The sequence below is a fragment of the Clarias gariepinus genome, chromosome 25 (assembly GCF_024256425.1).
Source record: "Clarias gariepinus isolate MV-2021 ecotype Netherlands chromosome 25, CGAR_prim_01v2, whole genome shotgun sequence".
NCBI lineage: Eukaryota > Metazoa > Chordata > Actinopteri > Siluriformes > Clariidae > Clarias > Clarias gariepinus.
Genome location: NC_071124.1, coordinates 21,313,044 through 21,332,418, shown reverse-complemented (window position 1 = coordinate 21,332,418; position 19,375 = coordinate 21,313,044). Strand labels below are relative to the sequence as shown.

General features: G+C 40.2%; 1 protein-coding gene across 3 annotated transcripts in view; it reads left to right on the top strand.

Moving 5' to 3' along the window:
• Positions 1-19,375, top strand: part of adcyap1r1a (adenylate cyclase activating polypeptide 1a (pituitary) receptor type I) — a 32,362-nt gene that overhangs the window by 6,225 nt on the left and 6,762 nt on the right. For all 3 annotated transcript variants that reach the window (XM_053487230.1, XM_053487228.1, XM_053487229.1), the window contains exons 3-10: positions 2,758-2,874; positions 10,247-10,346; positions 15,431-15,538; positions 15,655-15,755; positions 16,796-16,893; positions 17,290-17,422; positions 18,685-18,838; positions 19,201-19,261. In XM_053487230.1, coding sequence (XP_053343205.1) covers positions 2,818-2,874; positions 10,247-10,346; positions 15,431-15,538; positions 15,655-15,755; positions 16,796-16,893; positions 17,290-17,422; positions 18,685-18,838; positions 19,201-19,261 — 812 coding nt within the window. In that variant the 5' untranslated portion in view covers positions 2,758-2,817. The remainder of the gene's footprint in view (positions 1-2,757; positions 2,875-10,246; positions 10,347-15,430; positions 15,539-15,654; positions 15,756-16,795; positions 16,894-17,289; positions 17,423-18,684; positions 18,839-19,200; positions 19,262-19,375) is intronic.

The following is a 19,375-nucleotide window of genomic DNA, read 5'->3' as shown; positions in this document are numbered from 1 at the left end:
ATAGCAACGTTGTGGTCAGGACCTGACACTGATGAAGGTTAGAGGACAGTAAACACACACGGTGCATAAACAATGATGACGGTTGTCTCTAATTGCTAAGTTCAGAATTTTGCGTTTTACATTTACATGGCGTGTTGGTGCATTAAAATGGGAGGGTTGCATCAGGAAGGGCATCCGGCATAAAACCTGTGCCAAGTTGTGTGTGGACTGTTTCCATTAGTGTGTTCCATGGTGTGTGAGTGGATGCAGTGATTGGACCACTCATCTCAGTGTTATTCCTACAGAAGAATGGTAGATGGGCTATCTATCTATCTATCTATCTATCTATCTATCTATCTATCTATCTATCTATCTATCTATCTATCCATCCATCCATCCATCCATCCATCCATCCATCCAGAGCACATGATATGCAGTGGTAATTTTTATTCTTTCCATCTGCTTGCTCCTGATCTAGAACAGAACAAGAGGTTGAATGTAGATCTCAGTTTATATATTCCCCACCCTGTTGCTCCTCATTTAGATCGCTATCAGAACCGCAGCGCGCGGCTGTTTCCATAAAAAGCTCGTCTGCTGCTTGACTGACAAATGCTCTTAGGGAACTGCTGAGTTACAAATGCTTTAATGCAACTGGGACAGAAAGAGTGTCAGAAAGTCTCTCTCTCTCTCTCGGTCTTTCAGTCCTGCTGTCCCTCCAGTTCTCCTCTGACATGATTAAAATCTATTTTTTCTATTAACTAAGAGCAGATATCAACACGTAAAGACACATGCCGTCTGTCATCTTAATATGTATTTGTCTTCTTCCTGTTATACCTCAATAATCTATCTATCTATCTATCTATCTATCTATCTATCTATCTATCTATCGTGGTCATAATGATAAAAAAAATAGAGTGTTGGGGCTGGTCACTGTAATTTCCTGACCATTTATCGTATGGTTTCTTGTAAAACACACCCTTGCCACGTGCACGTGCCAATCCCGGCACCTCCTACGTGCCCACCTGAAGTTAAACACATCTTAGATAGCTTCACTTCAGGCTGGTCGAAAATTATAGACACGGAATCTCTCTGCAATCGGAGTACAGTACAGTGTTCGAGTCAAACTGGGACTTTTGATTGCGCAAAAAAAACAGAACGAGAGAGAGAAGAAAAACTCCCTTTATGTGTCTATATAATCCCCTGCTACACTAATGCACTTATCCCAGTGTTTCACTAACGTTTCGACACCATCATGGTAGAAAGTTTTCTCAGTACACTGGATTGCATGCTTCACGTTTAAAACACCGGCCTCCCAGGAACTCCTTAATGTCACAAACATCTTAGAAATGGCTTGGATCGAGGTCAGGACAGTGGTTGTGGCAATAACTCCCAGCTGAGTTCCTGTAATGTGCAAGTGGTGTTGGTGAATGATTGCGTGCACAGTTCCTACAGACATTTTAAGGATTTTCTAGGATCAGGTGCTCTACTAAATGAATGTTTACGTGAACGACTACAGTGGGCCGCCTCACCAGGATCATCATTTACGGACACATGGCCGTCTTTAAAACGTTTTCAAATGTTTACTGCGGCTGAGAGTCTCATCACCGTACTGTGATCTTCTGTAGATGTCAGTCAACTTAATGTTTACGCCTTCAGTCACCAGAAATTTCATAACAAGTCCCGATTTGACCTGAACACTTCAACATTAGCCAGAAAACGTTTATTATTAAAGGAATAAGATGCTTAGACGGAAAAATAATCACAGATGCTATGATATGACCCTGAAGTTGATCATTTCCTCTAACAGCACATCCTGAAGTGTAAGCAGTTTGCTAATGATTACACTGGCAGAGTCAGCAACATTGTATTAACAGCAACAACTGTATTATTATTATTATTATTATTATTATTATTATTATATAATTATATATATTTAAATAAAGTGCCTGATTTTTTTTGTTGCATTTTTGTCACTTATTCAGATCATCAATGTGCTCTACGTGAAAAAGTAATTGCCCCCTAAACCTAACTCCTTGTGGGGCGGTGTAACACACTCGGAGGACAGCGCTATCGGCTCTTTCCGCTTGCGTGAGCTCACAAACGCCCCTGATTGGCTGTAGAGCCGTGATTAATGTGGGAACGCTAAGTACCTCTCATATTTCTCCCCTCCGAGAGAGCTCGGCCAATCAGCTCTCTCTAGACCTCCGGCTGTGAGATTCCAACATTCTCCTTCAGGATTTTCCAGTAGAGCGCAGAATTCATACTGTAGTTTTATCAATTATGGCAAGTCGATCCTAAAACTGCAAAGCTTTTTCCCAAAGGGTAAATTAGATCTTTAGAACTTAGACCAGTTTACCCTGTACTGGTTAAAGCTTGTGGTGGAGACTCCTTCCATAAATCTCCTTAGAGCAAAAAATAATAATAATAATTAAAAAAAAAAAAAATATATATATATATATTTCTATACAATTCAATTTGGGAGAAAAAGCAATTTGAAAACAAACATTTTGCCGGATAAAGATCTGCTTAATAACTATGTGAGCTCTGGAGCTCGTTCACGGCCTTATGCTTTCTAGCAAACCACTTTGCACTGATTCATCATGATTAATTGTTTTTCTCTTTTTAACTGTAACGTTATACTGTACAGTTCTGTCTACTATTGTTGTAGTCAGAATTGGTGCTGCTTTAAACAACGTCTTGCTCTCTGTGCATTTCCTGAGAAATAATAAAATAATATATTGAATCTTCTTCTTTTTTTTTTTTTTTTTTTTTCCCAAGGTGATTTTAGACTGAGGAGTCAGCGAGGCTCTGCGGAGGCTGCATTAATCGACAGACAGAATGAAGCAACCTGGGGCCATCTTCCTCCCCCTGTTCCTCCTCCTCTGTATCTCTCCGGTGAGGACACACACACACACACACACACACACACACATACACAATATGGACACAGGAGTCTAAGTTTCAGGATTTGTATTTGTGTGAGTCAGGGATTAGTGAGCATGGGTTTAAACGTTTGCGCGGATTCACATGTGGATGCGCGGCCTGAGCGACCATATGATCGCTAGCACTCGGGCATGAGGTTTCTCCTCGCACGCGGCAGATGGTCATGCTGACTGGAACTTCACGGCCCATCTGTGGGGATCCTGTACCGACACATCCTCAGTGACACTAGGAACGTTAGAACTTCCTCCGGAGAAAAGAAAGAGAAAAAAAATTTTAACCGTTATATTGTGTGCACTAGTTATGAGTAACATGTCTGAGCTGTTGGATAAATTTAACAAATAGCAGTTTTATTATTATTATTATTATTATTATTATTATTATTATTATTATTATTATTATTATTGTTGTTGTTGTTAAATAAGAATTAATATAATTGTGTTGCAATAAGAAAATAATCAAATAAAGCCGAGTCACTGTTGAAGAACTTCCTTCTTCTCCAGATTCATCAGTAATTTAACAGCTAAAAATATAAACTATGTATTTCTATAATATACTATAATAACTGTATGTTTATTTATAGCGTGCACTAGAAATTGTGTCGTTTACTCGTACAGTAGGGGTTAATTAAGAACTTGCTACAAATTTGCACTGTCTGCCTTTTGCTGTAAATAACACACACACACACACACACACACACACACACACACACACTAAAAAGTGTGAAAAGTGTGTTCTCAAGTTGTCACTACGCTCGTGAAGTTGCTTGAAAAAGAACAGGCGACGTGAGCTCTCGTAGCGAATTCACAGATTAAAACCAACACCCGCTCATGCTAACTGTACACTAAACGTAAAAACATTTTAGTTTTTTTTTTTTAAATATCCTCACGCTTGTAACTCTAAGAAGCATTTAGAACAGATAACATGTTGGACTTTGAAGAGGATGAGCCAGAACAACGCTGTTGAGATTAAAACCGGAAAAATAGATCAGATTAAAATTTTTAATCGAGATTAATCGCAGCCATAGTGTGTAATTAATCGAGATTAATCGCAATTTTTAAGCACTCAGATTTACTAACTATTATAAACGTGCAGTGTTGGAATAAAGAAATGCATAACAAACGGGTTGGAGAAACATGATTATGCAGTTTAATAACATCTCAAACATTACAAATGTTCAATTAAAATCTCTCAAATGGGATCGGCACTGCATACAGTGGCTGGGTGGGGTTGGGTGTGGCAACCCACTGATGGCTCGAGGCTGTGGTGAACGGGTAGCTGAGTGGTTGAGGTTTTACACTACTGATCCGAAGGTCTCAGGTTCAAACCCCAATGCCACCATGTAGCTACTGTTGGCCTATTAAGCAAAGACCTTAACCCTCAACTTCTCTGATGTACCGTTTTATCTACATTTGCTAAAAATGTACGTTGTTTGGGTTATGGTGTTTGCCAAATGGTGTAAATGTAACCTAGTGCCTGAGCCTCCACTCACACAGCTTATCTTGACTGTATTAATAGTTCCCCTTGAAGGTAGCTCAAGCACACAACTTAGTTTTTCTTCCCCAAACTTCCATCAAGAAGCTTTGTTATAATAAAAAACAGGACACTTGGTGAATGTTTCCTCATCTTATTGTCCAATAGACGTGCCATTATCACACACAGAATATGGGAAGCCCTACGAGTCAAACGTGGTCATGTAATTAATTTGCATAAAAAAATTGTAATGCGTTCAAATTTCTAGATTTCTGTTAGGTTTTGTTTTGAGATGCTTCACTGCTCAACGCGGTCGTAAAGGAGGTTATTTGCAATAATGTATCCTCCCGTTCAGCACAAACCATCCTGAGTTCAGAATACTTATAGCAAGAACCACTATCATTGCTTACCTCCAATGGTGTCAAAAGTATTCACATTCATTACTTGAGTAGAAGTATAGATACTAGGGTGAAGTATCAACTCAAGCTTTTTACTCAAGTAAAAGTGTAAAAGTACTGGTTTCAAAACTACTTGAAGTATAAAAGTAAAAGTAACATAAGGGGGAAAAAGCATTAAGGATAAAAGCTTAGGCTGTGCCATGGGCTTATATACTGCACTAACACCTCATAAAAAAAGAAAAATGTGTTGTTGTTTTTTTGTTGTATTTTTTACCGGCCATGGGGATTTGGGATTCTGTATATGGCAATTGAAAAAGAATGCATTTTAGTACAATGCAAATACATTAAAGAACCATATATGTGTACTACTGAGTATTAACATGTTTTATGGAGAAGAAGATATGATAACTAGTTGCCTATAATAATTTTAATGGTGCAAAAAGTCAAACTTCAGAGGCGTGTCATCAGTAACCTTTATTGGAATGTAAATGTACATCCAAGCTTAGCTGCAGGAATCTGTGAGGGCAACATACAAGAAAATTAGTGCACCCAGGGCAGGCTTAGTAACAATTACCCTTGTATAGTTGTCTACAATTAACATTAGTGCAGAATGAATGATTAATCCAAGTGATTAATCAAAAAAAAAATTATATACTGTATATATATATATTGTTGTTATCTGTTACCTTCCTCGCTGGTGCTTGGTTGTGACATTTCGCTCGAATCTTGAGTCTCTATCACGGACATCTCCGTCTACTTATCACAACCGTATCAACCGAAAATGCTATTTTATTCAAACGTCCTTGCTGGAGTGTGTGACGTGACGTCATGTGCAGGTGCGATGGATCGCGTACCAACCAATAGGGTGTCGGAATGATATGTTTATACTTCTCATCCAACCACAATCGAATTCGCTCCATCCGGATGGCACGATTTATCGGGATGTTTTTTTTTGGTTTTTTTTAATGACGAGCTGAAACAAAATAGGAGTAACGAGGCTATTTTTAAAATGTAAGGAGTAGAAAGTACAGATAATTGCGTGAAAATGTAAGGAGTAGAAGTAAAAAGTCGGCTGAAAAATAATTACTCCAGTAAAGTATAGATACCCAAAATTTCTACTTAAGTAAGGTAACGAGGTATTTGTACTTCGTTGCTTGACACCTCAGCTTGCCTCAGCTTTAACATAGCTTCAACTTTGTTTGCATGTTCTCCCTGTGCTTGGTGTGTTTCCTCCCACAGTCCAAACACATACAGATTGGACTGATTGTTGTTTCCAGATTGCTCATAATGTGTGTGTATGCCCTGCCAAGGATTGGCACCCTGTCAAGGGAGCACTCTGCCTTGTGCCCTAAGTCTCCTGGGATAGACTCCAGGCTCCCCGCGACCCTGAATACAAGATAAAATGGTATAAACGATGAGCGAGTGAGTAAATACAAAAAAATAGCCCTTTTCAAAGTGTCCAATTATTAGCCTTCATCAAGCAAAGACAACAACTAAGGAGAATTGGAGTCACTGAAACCGGGTTAAGAATTCTCCAATGCTTTATTAAAACCTGGAGGGATATAGTGCTGAACTATCAACTTTGTGGAAGAGATGTAGTCAGAGAAACATTATGAATGGAGATCTCTTAAACGCTTGGTGAAGTTGCATGGTTAAACTTGTCCAGTAGTAATCAGAGCTATGTTTAATAGTGCAAGCCAAAGCATTTCCTTACAAACACAACGTGATGAGAAGTCACGGAAGAAAACCACTGATGAGTGAGACTCATCAGAAAAAAAGATTGACTTCAGGATTGGACTTGGGAGCAAAGGAAAAAGGTGTGATTGAACCTAGAGCATTGGTGGGTGCATTGGGATAGGCGCATGAAGTGATGCAACCATCATGCATAGTGCTGTACAAGCCTCTGGAGGCAGTGTTATGATCTGGGGTTGCTTCAGTTGCTTAGGTCTAGACTCAGCAACGTTATGCGGCAATAAAACAAAGTCAGCTGACGACCTGAACGTACTGAATGACCAGGTTATCACATCTATGGGGGGTTTTCTTCCCTCATGGCACTGGTATATTCAAGAGCTTAGATTGATAAAGAGTAGTTCTGGGAGCATGGGCAATGTGGCTGAAGGTGGTTGAATGAAAAGCTTGGGTTTGGGCAGTGTATGAAGCTTGTACATTTATGTCAGATGACATATTAGTGATATATTTATCTCAGCACTAAAATAAGCAGTTTAGGATCTAAGGATCTTGCTCAAGGACTTGGGGTTTGAACATAACCACCCAGCTGTACAGCAATACTGCCTAGGTGTATGTAAGCACCCAGTCCTTGTCAGATGAAGTGCTAATCTGATATTAGGATGACTCTAGGAGGTTAAGATGAGAGAGAAGGAGAACTGAAGTTAGCATGAGGTTGTAGAAGTGGAGCGCTCCCAGATCAGTGCTTTTCCCGCTTGTTGTTTGTGTGTAATGTAGCGTGTCCAAGTCGACAGGTGCCCGTTTATCACATGAGAAATGTTCTGTGCGGAATGTTCTGTGAAATCACTTGTCGAGAAAAAAAAAATGTTGGTGGGAAAATGTGTTGCTCGCTTTGCAGCCTCACAGCTCCAGTGTCCCTGCGTTCTTCTCATCACTGCGGGAATTCACTCCTTCAGCGTTGCCAGTTCACCCACTGGCCAGTTTTTTGGGAGGGGAGGAGAAACCGGAAAACCCTGGAGGAATCCACGTGAGCACAAGAAGCCGGGATTCTGGAGCTGTGAGCTACTGTAGCAGAGCTGAATGAAGGGATTTACGTCATTCAAAAAATATGCAGAACATTCCATTCTAAGTGTTTTTCCATTTCATTATGAATTAATTGAGGAAGGTCAGTGAGACTTGAGCTCAAAAGTCAATCGACCGTGATTTTCCTTTGTTTTGTTCCAAAGCTATGAAGCACATGGAAAAATATTTATTTATGTAGTAAAAAATGACACATGGTGGTTTTGTGGTCAGCACAGTCGCCTTGCACCGCCACGTTCTGGGTTTCATTCCCATGTCGGGTCTGTGTGCATGGAGTTTGCATGTTCTCCATGTGCTTGGTGGGTTTCCCCCAGGTTCTCCGGTTTCCTTTCACAGTCCAAAGACATGCAGATTAGGCTAATTGGTGTTTCAAAATTTCCATTGTGAATGTTGACCAAAGGTGCTTGTACACAATGAAAATAAATACAGTGGTCACCCATTGGCCTCTATGGTCACTAGTTGGACTCCAGAGGTTCCTAGATGGATGGATCATTTGTAAAAGTTTTATTTTTAAGAAAGAACTTTATTACATTGGGCAAGTTAACATTACGAACCATCTTATAAATTATTGCCATTTCTTTGTAAATAGCACTTTGTTCATATATGCTGTATACATACTGTATATTATTGGTTAGCTCTGTTCGGGGTCCAGGTTCGAGTCTCACCTCGGGATCTGTGTTTATGTTCTTCCCATGCTTGGTGGGTTTTCTCCTGGTACTCCGGTTTCCTTCCACATTCCAAGGACATGCAGATTAGGCTATTTGGCGTTCCCCAATTGCCTCCTGGAATAGACTCCAGCCCGCCCGTGACTCTGTATACAGGAAAAATCGATATAAACGATGAGTGAGTGAGTGGGAAGGAGGAGTGGAACACTATCAAACTGCGCTGTAATTAAACTGAAACCAAAATGTCTTCCTCAATAATATCACAGTTGAGCTCTTCAAGGGACGAGGGAAGTGTTGTCTGTGATTCATTAATGATAAACTTTTTTTATGCAAAAAGGATTTTAGATGGATTTTGGTTATGTACAGTACTGTGTAAAAATCTTGGGTACATGCAAATAACTTAAAAAAAAAGCTTTAAGCTTTAAAAGCTTTGCTTAAAATATAGTCTCAGGTACAATTTGTGCAGTTTTATAAAGAAATCATCTGCGTAGTTTTACTGAACATCCTGCAGAACCAGTCATCCTTCTGACGACTTTGTTGCACCTGCTGCTGTTTCATGCACGCAAAACCCAGAATATAATATATTTTAATATCTTTATTTATTTTTTTGCATGAAAGTGTTTTTTTCCCCCATAATATGCTGCTTTCTTTTTTGGCCTTCTAATACTTTCTTGTAAGTTTATTTATTTTCCTGGATTAATAATGTTTGGACATAAGAAATGTTTTTTTCATGTTTACTTTATGACTTAATAATGAAGTCATAAAATAACTATGTATTTAAAAAAATAAAACAGGTGCCTAAGACTTTTGCACAGTAAAAGTACAAAGTATAGACAACTAAAGTATGAAGTCTTTAAGGTAAAATTGTGAATTTTAGTTTTTTAATTAGACATTGTATGTCGCAACATATTAACACATTGAGACAAACCGTAATATTTTTTAATTTATATTATAACCACAAAATCAAAGATTCCTTAAGCTTACAACTTGATATGTGGCTTAAAGGTAACAGTGACCCCTTTATACGTATCTTTATGAGTCGTTCCAAGATTGTGATAAAGTTCGATATGACCAATAATGTCCATACTTAGGGTTATGTTGCTACCATGGTCTTATTCTCAGTCTCACTTTACTTAGCATTGTAGTACGTAGTAAAGGGTGTTCAAGTTAAACCGGGACTTGTAATGAAATTGAATGAAGGTGTAAAACCAAAGTAAAAAAAAATAATGATGCAAATGTTTAAAAAAAGTCATATATCCGTGAATGAATCCATCCATTCCTTGTTTCCCTTGAACATTCAGCGAGTGGAACGCCTGATCCTTGAAACTTGTGGCAGAACTTGCAAACTTTACTTGTTTGTACCATTAAAGGAGTTCCTGGGAGGCTAGGGTGTTAGGTAGTCCGATCATGGCTCTGCCATCCTGAGAAAACTTTCTATCTTGATGGTGTCCAAGCACTAGTGAAACACTGGCACAGTATAAGCACATTAGTGTTGCAGGGGATTATATAGAGAAATAAAGAGTTTTACTCTCATAACTGTGTTGTTATTCTGCACAAATCAAAAGTCCCAGTTTTTTGTATAATTGTCTTATTCAAGACGAATCATGATGTCATGCTTCCAGAGAAGCCCTGTATGTTTGGAGTAAAAAAAAAAGTTCCCCTTGCAAAATAATCTATTTAATGACTTTACCTTCATTTATCAGGATGTGTCTGCATCTCATTGGCTACGGCCATTTGTTACGGATCATTAACGTTCTTATTAGCTGTCTGCGCCACTAAGAACTGGAATGTTGATGATCAAATCCAATGGAATACTTGTGGAGTTGAGAGGTCGAGTATGGTCATGCCAGCAGGCTGCAGGCTCCTTTACCGCCATCATGCCCTTGAAAAACGGCACTCAGCAGTGTATCTCTCCGCAGGCACCATCACATGACACGCTGCCAACATTTAGTAGTCTGTTTTTTTTTTTTTTTTCGATTTGTTTAAATTTCATACTCACATGCTCTTGTTTCTTGCCCTGTGCAGCCAGTGCGGTCCATTATCTCCAACTGCGTCATCAAGCGAGAGGAAGAGAGATGCATGGAAAGGATCGCTCTCCACGACCCGACGCAGGACCAGGAGTTCGGTGAGCTTTCATACACTAGGATTCGTTTTTATTCCATTGTATCCTGTTATGACATGTCCAGATGCTGTAACAACAGTGACAGGAAAAGGAGAGCCAGCCAGGATAGTGAGAGCCATATCAAAGAGCGAGTGAGAGAGAGAGGAAGGGGCGAGAAAAACATTGACTCACAGGGTCGACACCCTCAAGGCCGCTCCGGATTGTTCAGAAACGATAATAATAGATTTTAAGAGGTAAAGCGGCCAATTAGCCAGCGGATGCTTTCTAAAGGGCACGTTCGCACAGCTGGATTTAAAAGGGAAAAAAAACTAAAAACAAGCACTTTGAAAGATGCTTCAGTGGTACTGTGGGTTGCACGAAGCACTGTAGCCTAATGTCAAGGGTTGTGGGTTTGATTCCTGCTTCAGATCTGCAAATAATTTGCTCCATACTTGTGCCATTGAACATTGAATAGTTCAGAGTGCACCACCTGCAGGATTATAAAGGAACAGCAGTGTTTTAAAATTCAAACACGTTAATAAAAAAAATATATATATATATTATTTTGCTGTCAGTGTGGCGTTAGAATTAGTATCAGTTACTTGTCATGTGAACCTTACAGCACTGTGAAATTATTTTTTCACATATCTCAGTTAGGAAGCTGGGGTCGGAGTGCAGGCTCAGCCAGGATACAGCGCCCCCTGGAGCAGATAGGGTGGAGAGCCTTGCTCAATGGCTGAACAGAGGCGGTATTTGAACCCTTAACCTTCTGATCAGTAACCTAGAGCCTTAACCATCTGAACCCCCATTGCCTTGGGCAGCTTCCGAGACATAAATTGTGAAACAGTGGTTCTGGGTAGCATAATCAATTTTTTCTTCACGCATGAATTGACCCCTGCATTCGGAGTCATCAAAGTTAATGAAACATTAGAGTCTTTTAAATTTAGTTTTGGCCAGGCAGTGTATAATGAGATAAATATAAGCCATTCTCGGAAAGGGCATCTATACTGTAAATGCAAGTGTAGAAACAAAAGTGAGACAGAAGAGAGTCAGAAAGAGAGAGAGAGAGAGGTAAGAGAAGTGCTCCAGCTGTTGTATCACCCTTTCATTAAAGCAGGAGCTGAATAGACTCTCGTAACGCTCCATTAAGATGCCCAGGACAGACCAACAGCAATAATAAACCACAGCCGGAGCTTATGAGTGTGCTGTATCACACACTACACGAGCGCCTGCTGTCCTGCTGTCCGCTCTGGTGATGTGAGTCAGCGCTAGGGCCTGGTTTCGAGAATAAATGAGTGTTCTGCTAAAGGATGATTTCCTGGAAGTTTGTAGACGTGCCATTTAAGGACCATTTGTTCATTCATTCTTTCATTCTTTCCTACGACAGACCATTCAGATCACAGGCTCCCGTGCTGTTTCAGAATGTAGTACAATAAATAAGGAATAGAATAAAGCAAAGTTGTTTTGTTCTTACTTTAAAAACAATTTGTCGACGATTGCCTTTATTTATTTATCCAGTAATATTTATGTTAATGTTCTTGAGACAAGGTAGTTCTCTCGCTCTCTCTCTCATCTCTTATTCATTACTGAAGAATCACAAACTCCTCCATCCTGAGCTAACCATGCCTGAAACATGTACCTTTAATAACTGACACTGGAGACTCCTTCCAAACAAGTGTCTGTAAGAAACGTTCATGTATTAGAGAGTATGAGAGCATTCATGTAAATGAACTACTACATAACTACTGTCAGAGCTACTGTTATAGAAAACTAATCAACATCTTTTTATGTTTTATATATATATATATATATATAGACATCTAATTTGGGTTTTTAAATATGTCAGGTCGCACAAAATTTTATTTTATTTTACCAATTAAAATCTGTTTTGCTTTAAAGGTCCTGTGTCTCAGGGTCTGTTAATGTTCCAGCTAATGGCTTTGTTTATTCCTACCTAAAATGTGCCATTTCAGTGTCTATGCAAATTAGCTCCTTCTGAGCCACGCCCATTTAGAGAACAGGAAAATGTTCTTGTATGATGTCACATTAGGTGGAAAATCTAATTGGCTTGTTTAAGCAGGCAGTGTTTTTTTTGTACTTGCACATGGGGCCAGTACCCTACGTAGGGCAGTGGTGGCTTGAATGGTTGATGCTATGGGAAACTGATCAGAAGGTTTGGGGTTCGAGTCCCAGCACAGCCACATTCCCACTGTTGAGGCCTGTCTATTTAAGGGGTTGATGTATCCTGGCTGACTTTGTGCTCTGACTCCAGCTTCCTAACTGGGATATGTGAAAGAATCATTTCCCTCTACTGTAAGGTACATGTGACAAATAGTTGAATATTAATGTTATATCCATCTGGAAGACTGATATTATGTGCATTGATTCAGACTTAGACTTTACATGTATGACTATGTGGAAAAACAAAATGCAGGACCTTTCCTTTCCAGCGTATTCTTTCACTCCTGATAGCTGACCATGACAATTCCACCTTTTCCTTCGCTAGTTCAGACTGCTCTTATTTGCCCTTTAAGATGTAATTAGCTTTGGTTTCAGGCTGCCAGACAGAGCACAAACAGATTAGGGAGTAGGACGGAGGCTGTGTCTTTCCACAAACCAGACAAAACCGATCTCTGCACCATTTCACCCTCTTCCACCGTCATGTGCAAAGGGGAAAAAAAAAAATAACCAGAGACTAAAGACCAACTGGTCTGTCTCATTTTTAATTTTAAACAAGACACCATCCTGCCCAGGTCCAGAGCGGCTATAACAGTCACACATGAATAACTGTACTGTAGATGTACAAATTGCAAAAATATATATCCATTAAATTAAAGTATGAAGGTTGTCTTCTATTTGTGGACTTTTTTTAAGTCACACATCTGGAGTCAATCAGCTTGATTGCAAAAATAACAAGAAAAAGGGCCGCGTGGAAAGAACCTGGAACGTTTTGGATTTCCAGGCTTTGCTTTTGGAGAAACCACCTGGACTCTGCACAGAAGAGAAGAAAAACACAACGGCAAATGGGTTTTGATAAATATTATCCGTTTTTCAGAAGCAAAATTTAAGCCTAAAAAATGTAAAATTAGCCTCACGTTTTGTCTCAAAAGTGTCTCTGAGTGTATCGTCTGACAGGGTTTAAATGATGATGATGATGATCAGACTGGGTATTAAAGCAAATCTCAAATCTCTTAAATCAGAGATTATCTGCTCTGGTGATTTGGCACCTTGCTGTTGCCCTAATGCTGGTATTTCATTCTGAGAGAGAGAGAGAGAGAGAGAGAGAGAGCTCCAGGATGTTGGGATTTGATGAAAAAGCACTTCCTAATACACAGAATTGCTCATAACTCCTGAGAGCAGAGGTTAGGCCTGGATTAGGTGATATGAGCAAATCCTGATGCCTTCAGCAGAGAATTTACTCTCTGCATCAAAGAAACATGGTGATGGGGACAAATCGAGTGTTTTCTTACACAGAATGCCTGAGCAACGATTAGTTCAAGCGCCCCCTGTTGGCTATTCTTGGCCAGTTACTCTAGGCTTTCATTTCTTTCTGTCATTTTTCGGCGGAACCCTTAAACCTAAGCATAACCCTTAAACCCTAAAAAGCACACCTATCCAGGTTCAGGGTTTGATTCCCCTCCTCAGGGTCTGTGTGCATGGAGTTTGCATGTTCTCCCTGTGCTCACAGTCCAAAGACAAGCTGATTAGGCTAATTGGCACTCTTAAATTGCCTGTAGTGTGTGAACAGGCATGTGAATGTTGACCGGCGGTCCTACCATGGTGGTAGAGTTGGATGGTCACCATTGGCCTCCACAGCCATAATTGGACTACAGAGGTTCCTGGATCGATAGATTGAAGGATTGATGTTTGGCTAAATGAATAACATTTAACTATTTGTAAGTTCCTGAAAAGCTCCTATGCTTGGAACTCTCCCATAAGAAATGTTATCATAATATAGATACCATGCTAGTCCAATGGTACCTATCACCATGATATTTTTGACAGTACCATCATACTTATTTTCTAATATATTACATGTACCAAACTAATTACCATTGTATTTACCATGGTGTGGTGCATGGTTCTATCATGTACCCTAGTATGGTACTATGGAACACATACCGGGATATTGTCGAAAATATGTTATGTACCATCATGTTAATACTTAAATAGGATGGCGCCAGGCTCGATTCCCGCCTCTGTGTGCATGGGGTTTACATGTTTTCTCCGTACTTGGTGGGTTTCCTCTGGGTACTCCGGTTTCCTCCAACAGTCCAAAGACCTGCAGATTAGGCTAACTGGAGTTCCCAAATTGCACGTAGTGTGTAAATGTATGTGCCCTGCGATGGATTGGCACCCTGTTCAGGGTGTACCCCTCCTCATGCACTAAGTCTCCTGGGATAGGCTCCAGGCCCCCCACAACCCTGAATGCAGAATAAAGCATTGTAGACGATGAGTGAGTGAGTGAATGAGTAAATATGGTTCCATTTTACTTGATATGGCAAAGGAATTTGTAGCTAAGGAACTAACGTGTTGGTCGCAGTTTCGAAACCAAAAGTATATGTTTGACTAAGGCAGAACAGTGGCTTAGTGGTGAGCATTGCATCTTCAGGTTCAGGGTTTGATTCCCACCTCAGGGTCTGTGTGCATGGAGTTTGCATGTTCTCCCTGTGCTTGGTGGGTTTCCTCCGGTTACTCTAGTTTTCTCCCACAGTCCAAAGACATGCTGATTAGGCTAATTGGCGCTCTTAAATTGCCTGTAGTGTGTGAACAGGCATGTGAATGTTGACTGGGGGTCCTACCATGGTGGTAGAGTTGGATGGTCACCATTGGCCTCCACAGCCATAATTGGACTACAAAGGTGTAGAAGTTAAGGCAGAGGATGTTCCACTGACCATGTCGTTTTTACTCATCTGCATTATTGTTGCTTATTATCAATTTTTTAAGAGGTCTTGAGTGGCTAGTTAAAATGCCACTTCAGCCCACAGGTCGCGAGTTGACTAGGTGTGATGTTTTCAAGCATAGGAGTCGATTATTTTATCTAAATCCTTTACTCAGGATTGCATGACGTTAGATTTCATTATTTTGTGTGCCTTGTCGTCCTTCAGGTTGTGCTTGGGAGTGGGATAACCTGACGTGTTGGCAGGCGGCGAGCGTGGGCGAGGTCGTGGTGGTCAGCTGCCCTGAGCTCTTTGAGTTCATGAGCCCTGAGGAAGGTGAGTGATTTCTCATGTATAAAGCTGACTGTATTTGTTGTATTTTTATAATACAGTATTGAATCCAGTGTAGAGATGTGTGCGAAGGTTTACTCTGTGGTTGTTTCGGTTCTCAGGGCTCGGGAAGCTCAGCAGGAACTGTACAGAAGACGGTTGGTCAGATCCTTACCCGCATTACCTGGACGCTTGCCTTTCCGATGAAAACGGCACCAGGCCGGTGTGTATTGCAAATTGTTAGAATACATATGATACAGGATTGCATGACAGTAGTTCATTCCTGAGATTCATTATGTCCATATTTATGTTCAGAAATCGAAACACTTGCTTGAGTTGGTTTTCTTGCTTTCGATAGTTTGGAAATCACCTGCATGTAGTTCTCACCTCCTTGGTAGGTTTTTTTGGGAAAAACATTTGAGATGGTATTTTTTTTTTACGTGAGGCCACTATAGATCACCAGCTTCAACACAAGCTGAAAAATATATGAGATAGAAAATGGCAATTATAATTGGCAAATATTATGTAAAAAAAAATGAATATATGAATGAGGAGATGAAAAGCATTGAAATAAGTGTCTAACGTGGCTTCCTTTGTCAATATCCAGCATCTTATAAAATAACACTTGATCCAGCACAAGTTATTTTTTAATAATGTTCTTTTTTTTATTATTATTTTTTAAAGTGGACCTATTATGCTTATCCAGAGTCTGAGTACTATGGAGTATTGGTGCCACTGTTGGGCCCTTGAGCAAGGCCCTAAGTTTCGTCCGCTCCAGGGTGCTGTATCCTGGCCGACCGTGTGCTCTGACCGCAGCTTCTTATTGTGATATGCAAAACAAATCATTTCACTGTGCTGTAAAGTGCATGTAATAACATGCACAAATAATTAACTCTTAATCTTAAAAAAATGTAAGATAAAAAAAAATCTTAATCTTAAAAAAATTATTTTGTATAAACAAGCCAATTAAAACTTCCCCTAATGTAACCTCATATAAGAGGTGGGTTTCCTCCGGGGTCCTCCGGTTTCCTCCCACAGTCCAAAGACATGCAGGTTAGGTTAATTGGCGTTTCCAAATTGGCCATACTGTGTGAATGTTAACCGAAGGTTCTACCACGGTCGTACAAATGAAAATAAAGGCAATGGTCATTACTGGCCTCTATGATCCCTTGTTGGACTACAGAGGTTCCTAGATGGATGGATATATGGAATTCCGATATGAACGTCTCTAAGCTTCTTCTGTTCTGTGTACTGTTTATCCAGGATATGTATTATGCATCAGTGAAGGCTCTGTACACAGTGGGCTACAGCACATCTCTGGTATCCCTCACCACCGCCATGGTCATCCTCTGCAGGTTCAGGTCAGTAAAAGCTCTGCTAAGCGCTAATCACATCTCTTAAATATATATATATATATATAGAGAGAGAGAGAGAGAGAGCAGAGACTGGGGGAAATCGCCCCGGGGCTCAATCCCATTTCAGCTTCAGTTTCCCTGCAGTGGAAATTGCATTTCATCCTGCCATTTGGAAGTCGGCCTATTATTATTATTATTATTATTTATTTTTTTTACTCGAAGTGATTCTGATTAGATTTTTCATGCTGTCACTGGAGTTGCAATGAAATGCTCTCCGACCCCGGTGGAGAGTTCTTTACCCAGCTGATGTTATTGTTCTCAGCTCCAGAGTCGATCTGAACACAGACCAGATGAGTACAATGCGTATGCTAGAGAGACTTGAGTTTTGTCTGGCTTTGACAGGAAGCTGCACTGCACCAGGAACTTTATCCACATGAACCTGTTCGTGTCGTTCATCCTGAGAGCCATCTCCGTCTTCATTAAAGACGGGGTGCTGTATGCCGAGGAGGACAGCAACCACTGTTTTGTCCACACGGTGAGAACCCTTCCTGTCGCTGTGTAAAGAAATAAAACTAATAGAGTAAAAAATAAAATGAAAAATAATCAAAGCTGTTAAAGGTGGAGATGTTTAATGCTGGCCAAAAAAAAAAAAAAAAGGTTTTATAAAATGCCTTTAGTCTTGATTAGAGCAGACAATGTGGTGTCCAGTTCAAATGATTCCTTATTCTCGCAGTCACTTACAATTTGATTCCTGGAATATGGGGCTCCATCAGGGAAGAAAATCTCCATAGATGTGATACCCTGGCCATTCAGGTGGTCAGCTGACTTTATTTTATTGCCACAGAAGGTTGTTGAGTCTAGACCTGAGCAACTGAAGCAACCCCAGATCATAACACTGTCTCCAAAGGCTTGTACAGTGGCCTGATGGGTGCACCACTGGATTCATGTGCTTCTCATCTTACCCTGACACGCCGGGGTCTCATCAGACCACATGACCTTTTTCCATCGCTCCAAAGTCCAATCTTGATGCTCCCCTGCGAACTGAAGCCTTTTTTTTCTGATGAGTCTCACTAACAAGGGGTGTCCCTATGGACGCAGCTGTTTAGTCCCAATTATATGAGTTCTCATAACAATGTGCATGTATAAATGCTCTTAATTTTACTTTTAAACATAGCTCTGACTTTTATTTGACATCTTTTACCATAAAACTTTACTAAGAGCTTAAGTGATCTTCATACATGACCAACTTTTCTTGTTGTGTGGATCAGATGGTCCGCTGTGGCGACCCCTCGATGGGAGCGGCAGAATGACTTGATTTGTTTAATATTCAGTAAACCCCTATCACTATAAGCCTCCGAAAAAGTGATCGAGTTTGCAGTGGTGTCAGAATGGTGTATAAGTTGTAGCTCTGACGGTTCTTCAGCCTCGGCTACATCATTCGAGTTATAATCCCTCTTTATAAACCCTTTCAATCTTCTATCACCCCTGAATTGGCCCTCATGCTGTGACCTTTGAGATTACCGTCCTGCTCATCTTTGATATAAAAAGCGGTTATTTGCGTCGCCTTAGACTTCTTGTTTGATCAACTACGTCTAGACATCTTACACATCCTCTGACCTGCTCAGACATGCTGGCGATTCTTGATCAGCCAATCAGAGGCCAAATCTGATGACATCACTCCATCTGAGTGCTTATACGAGCACAATAACCGTTGCAGGAGTTCATGCTGTTAGAGTTAATGAAGATAAACGAGGATTTGCCCGTACCCTGACACTAACTCAAAGAAATGGCCTCTAGGTGGCGTGTAAGGCGGTGATGGTTTTCTTCCATTACTGCGTCATGTCCAACTACTTCTGGCTGTTCATCGAGGGCCTGTACCTTTTCACTCTGCTCGTGGAGACCTTCTTCCCGGAGAGGAGATACTTTTACTGGTACACCCTCATCGGCTGGGGTAGGCTGCACTTTTCTCATTTTTTTTAATTAAGCCGCATGTGTCACATTGGTCCTATTATACAGTGTGTGTACAGGAATAAAGTATACCTTAGAATATGTTTTCTTCCCAGCAGTAGCCACACCAAATGACTTCCTAATGAGGAAGAGATGGAATAATCTCTTATTGCTTAACATTGTATATTATTAAGTCATTCAGTGTGGATTTTCCCCCTCCCCTGTAATCTGATTGTACAGTATATATTAGTATTTGTACAGTGCACATGGTCACCTTTGTTTGTTCACGCAATATATATATTTGAAATAAAGTGTATAAAATATGTAAAGTTCCCTCTCCCTTTTGATCTTTTGCTTTCCTTACAGGAACTCCAACTATTTGTGTGACTATATGGGCAGTTCTCCGTCTGCACTTTGACGACTCTGGGTATGTGTACGCTCGAAAATAAACATAAAGAAATATGCTATAATAAATTAAAATAAAAGCTTTACAGTAAAAAAAACATTGGCTGGTTTGGTCGGCTTTATAGGATAAGCAGCA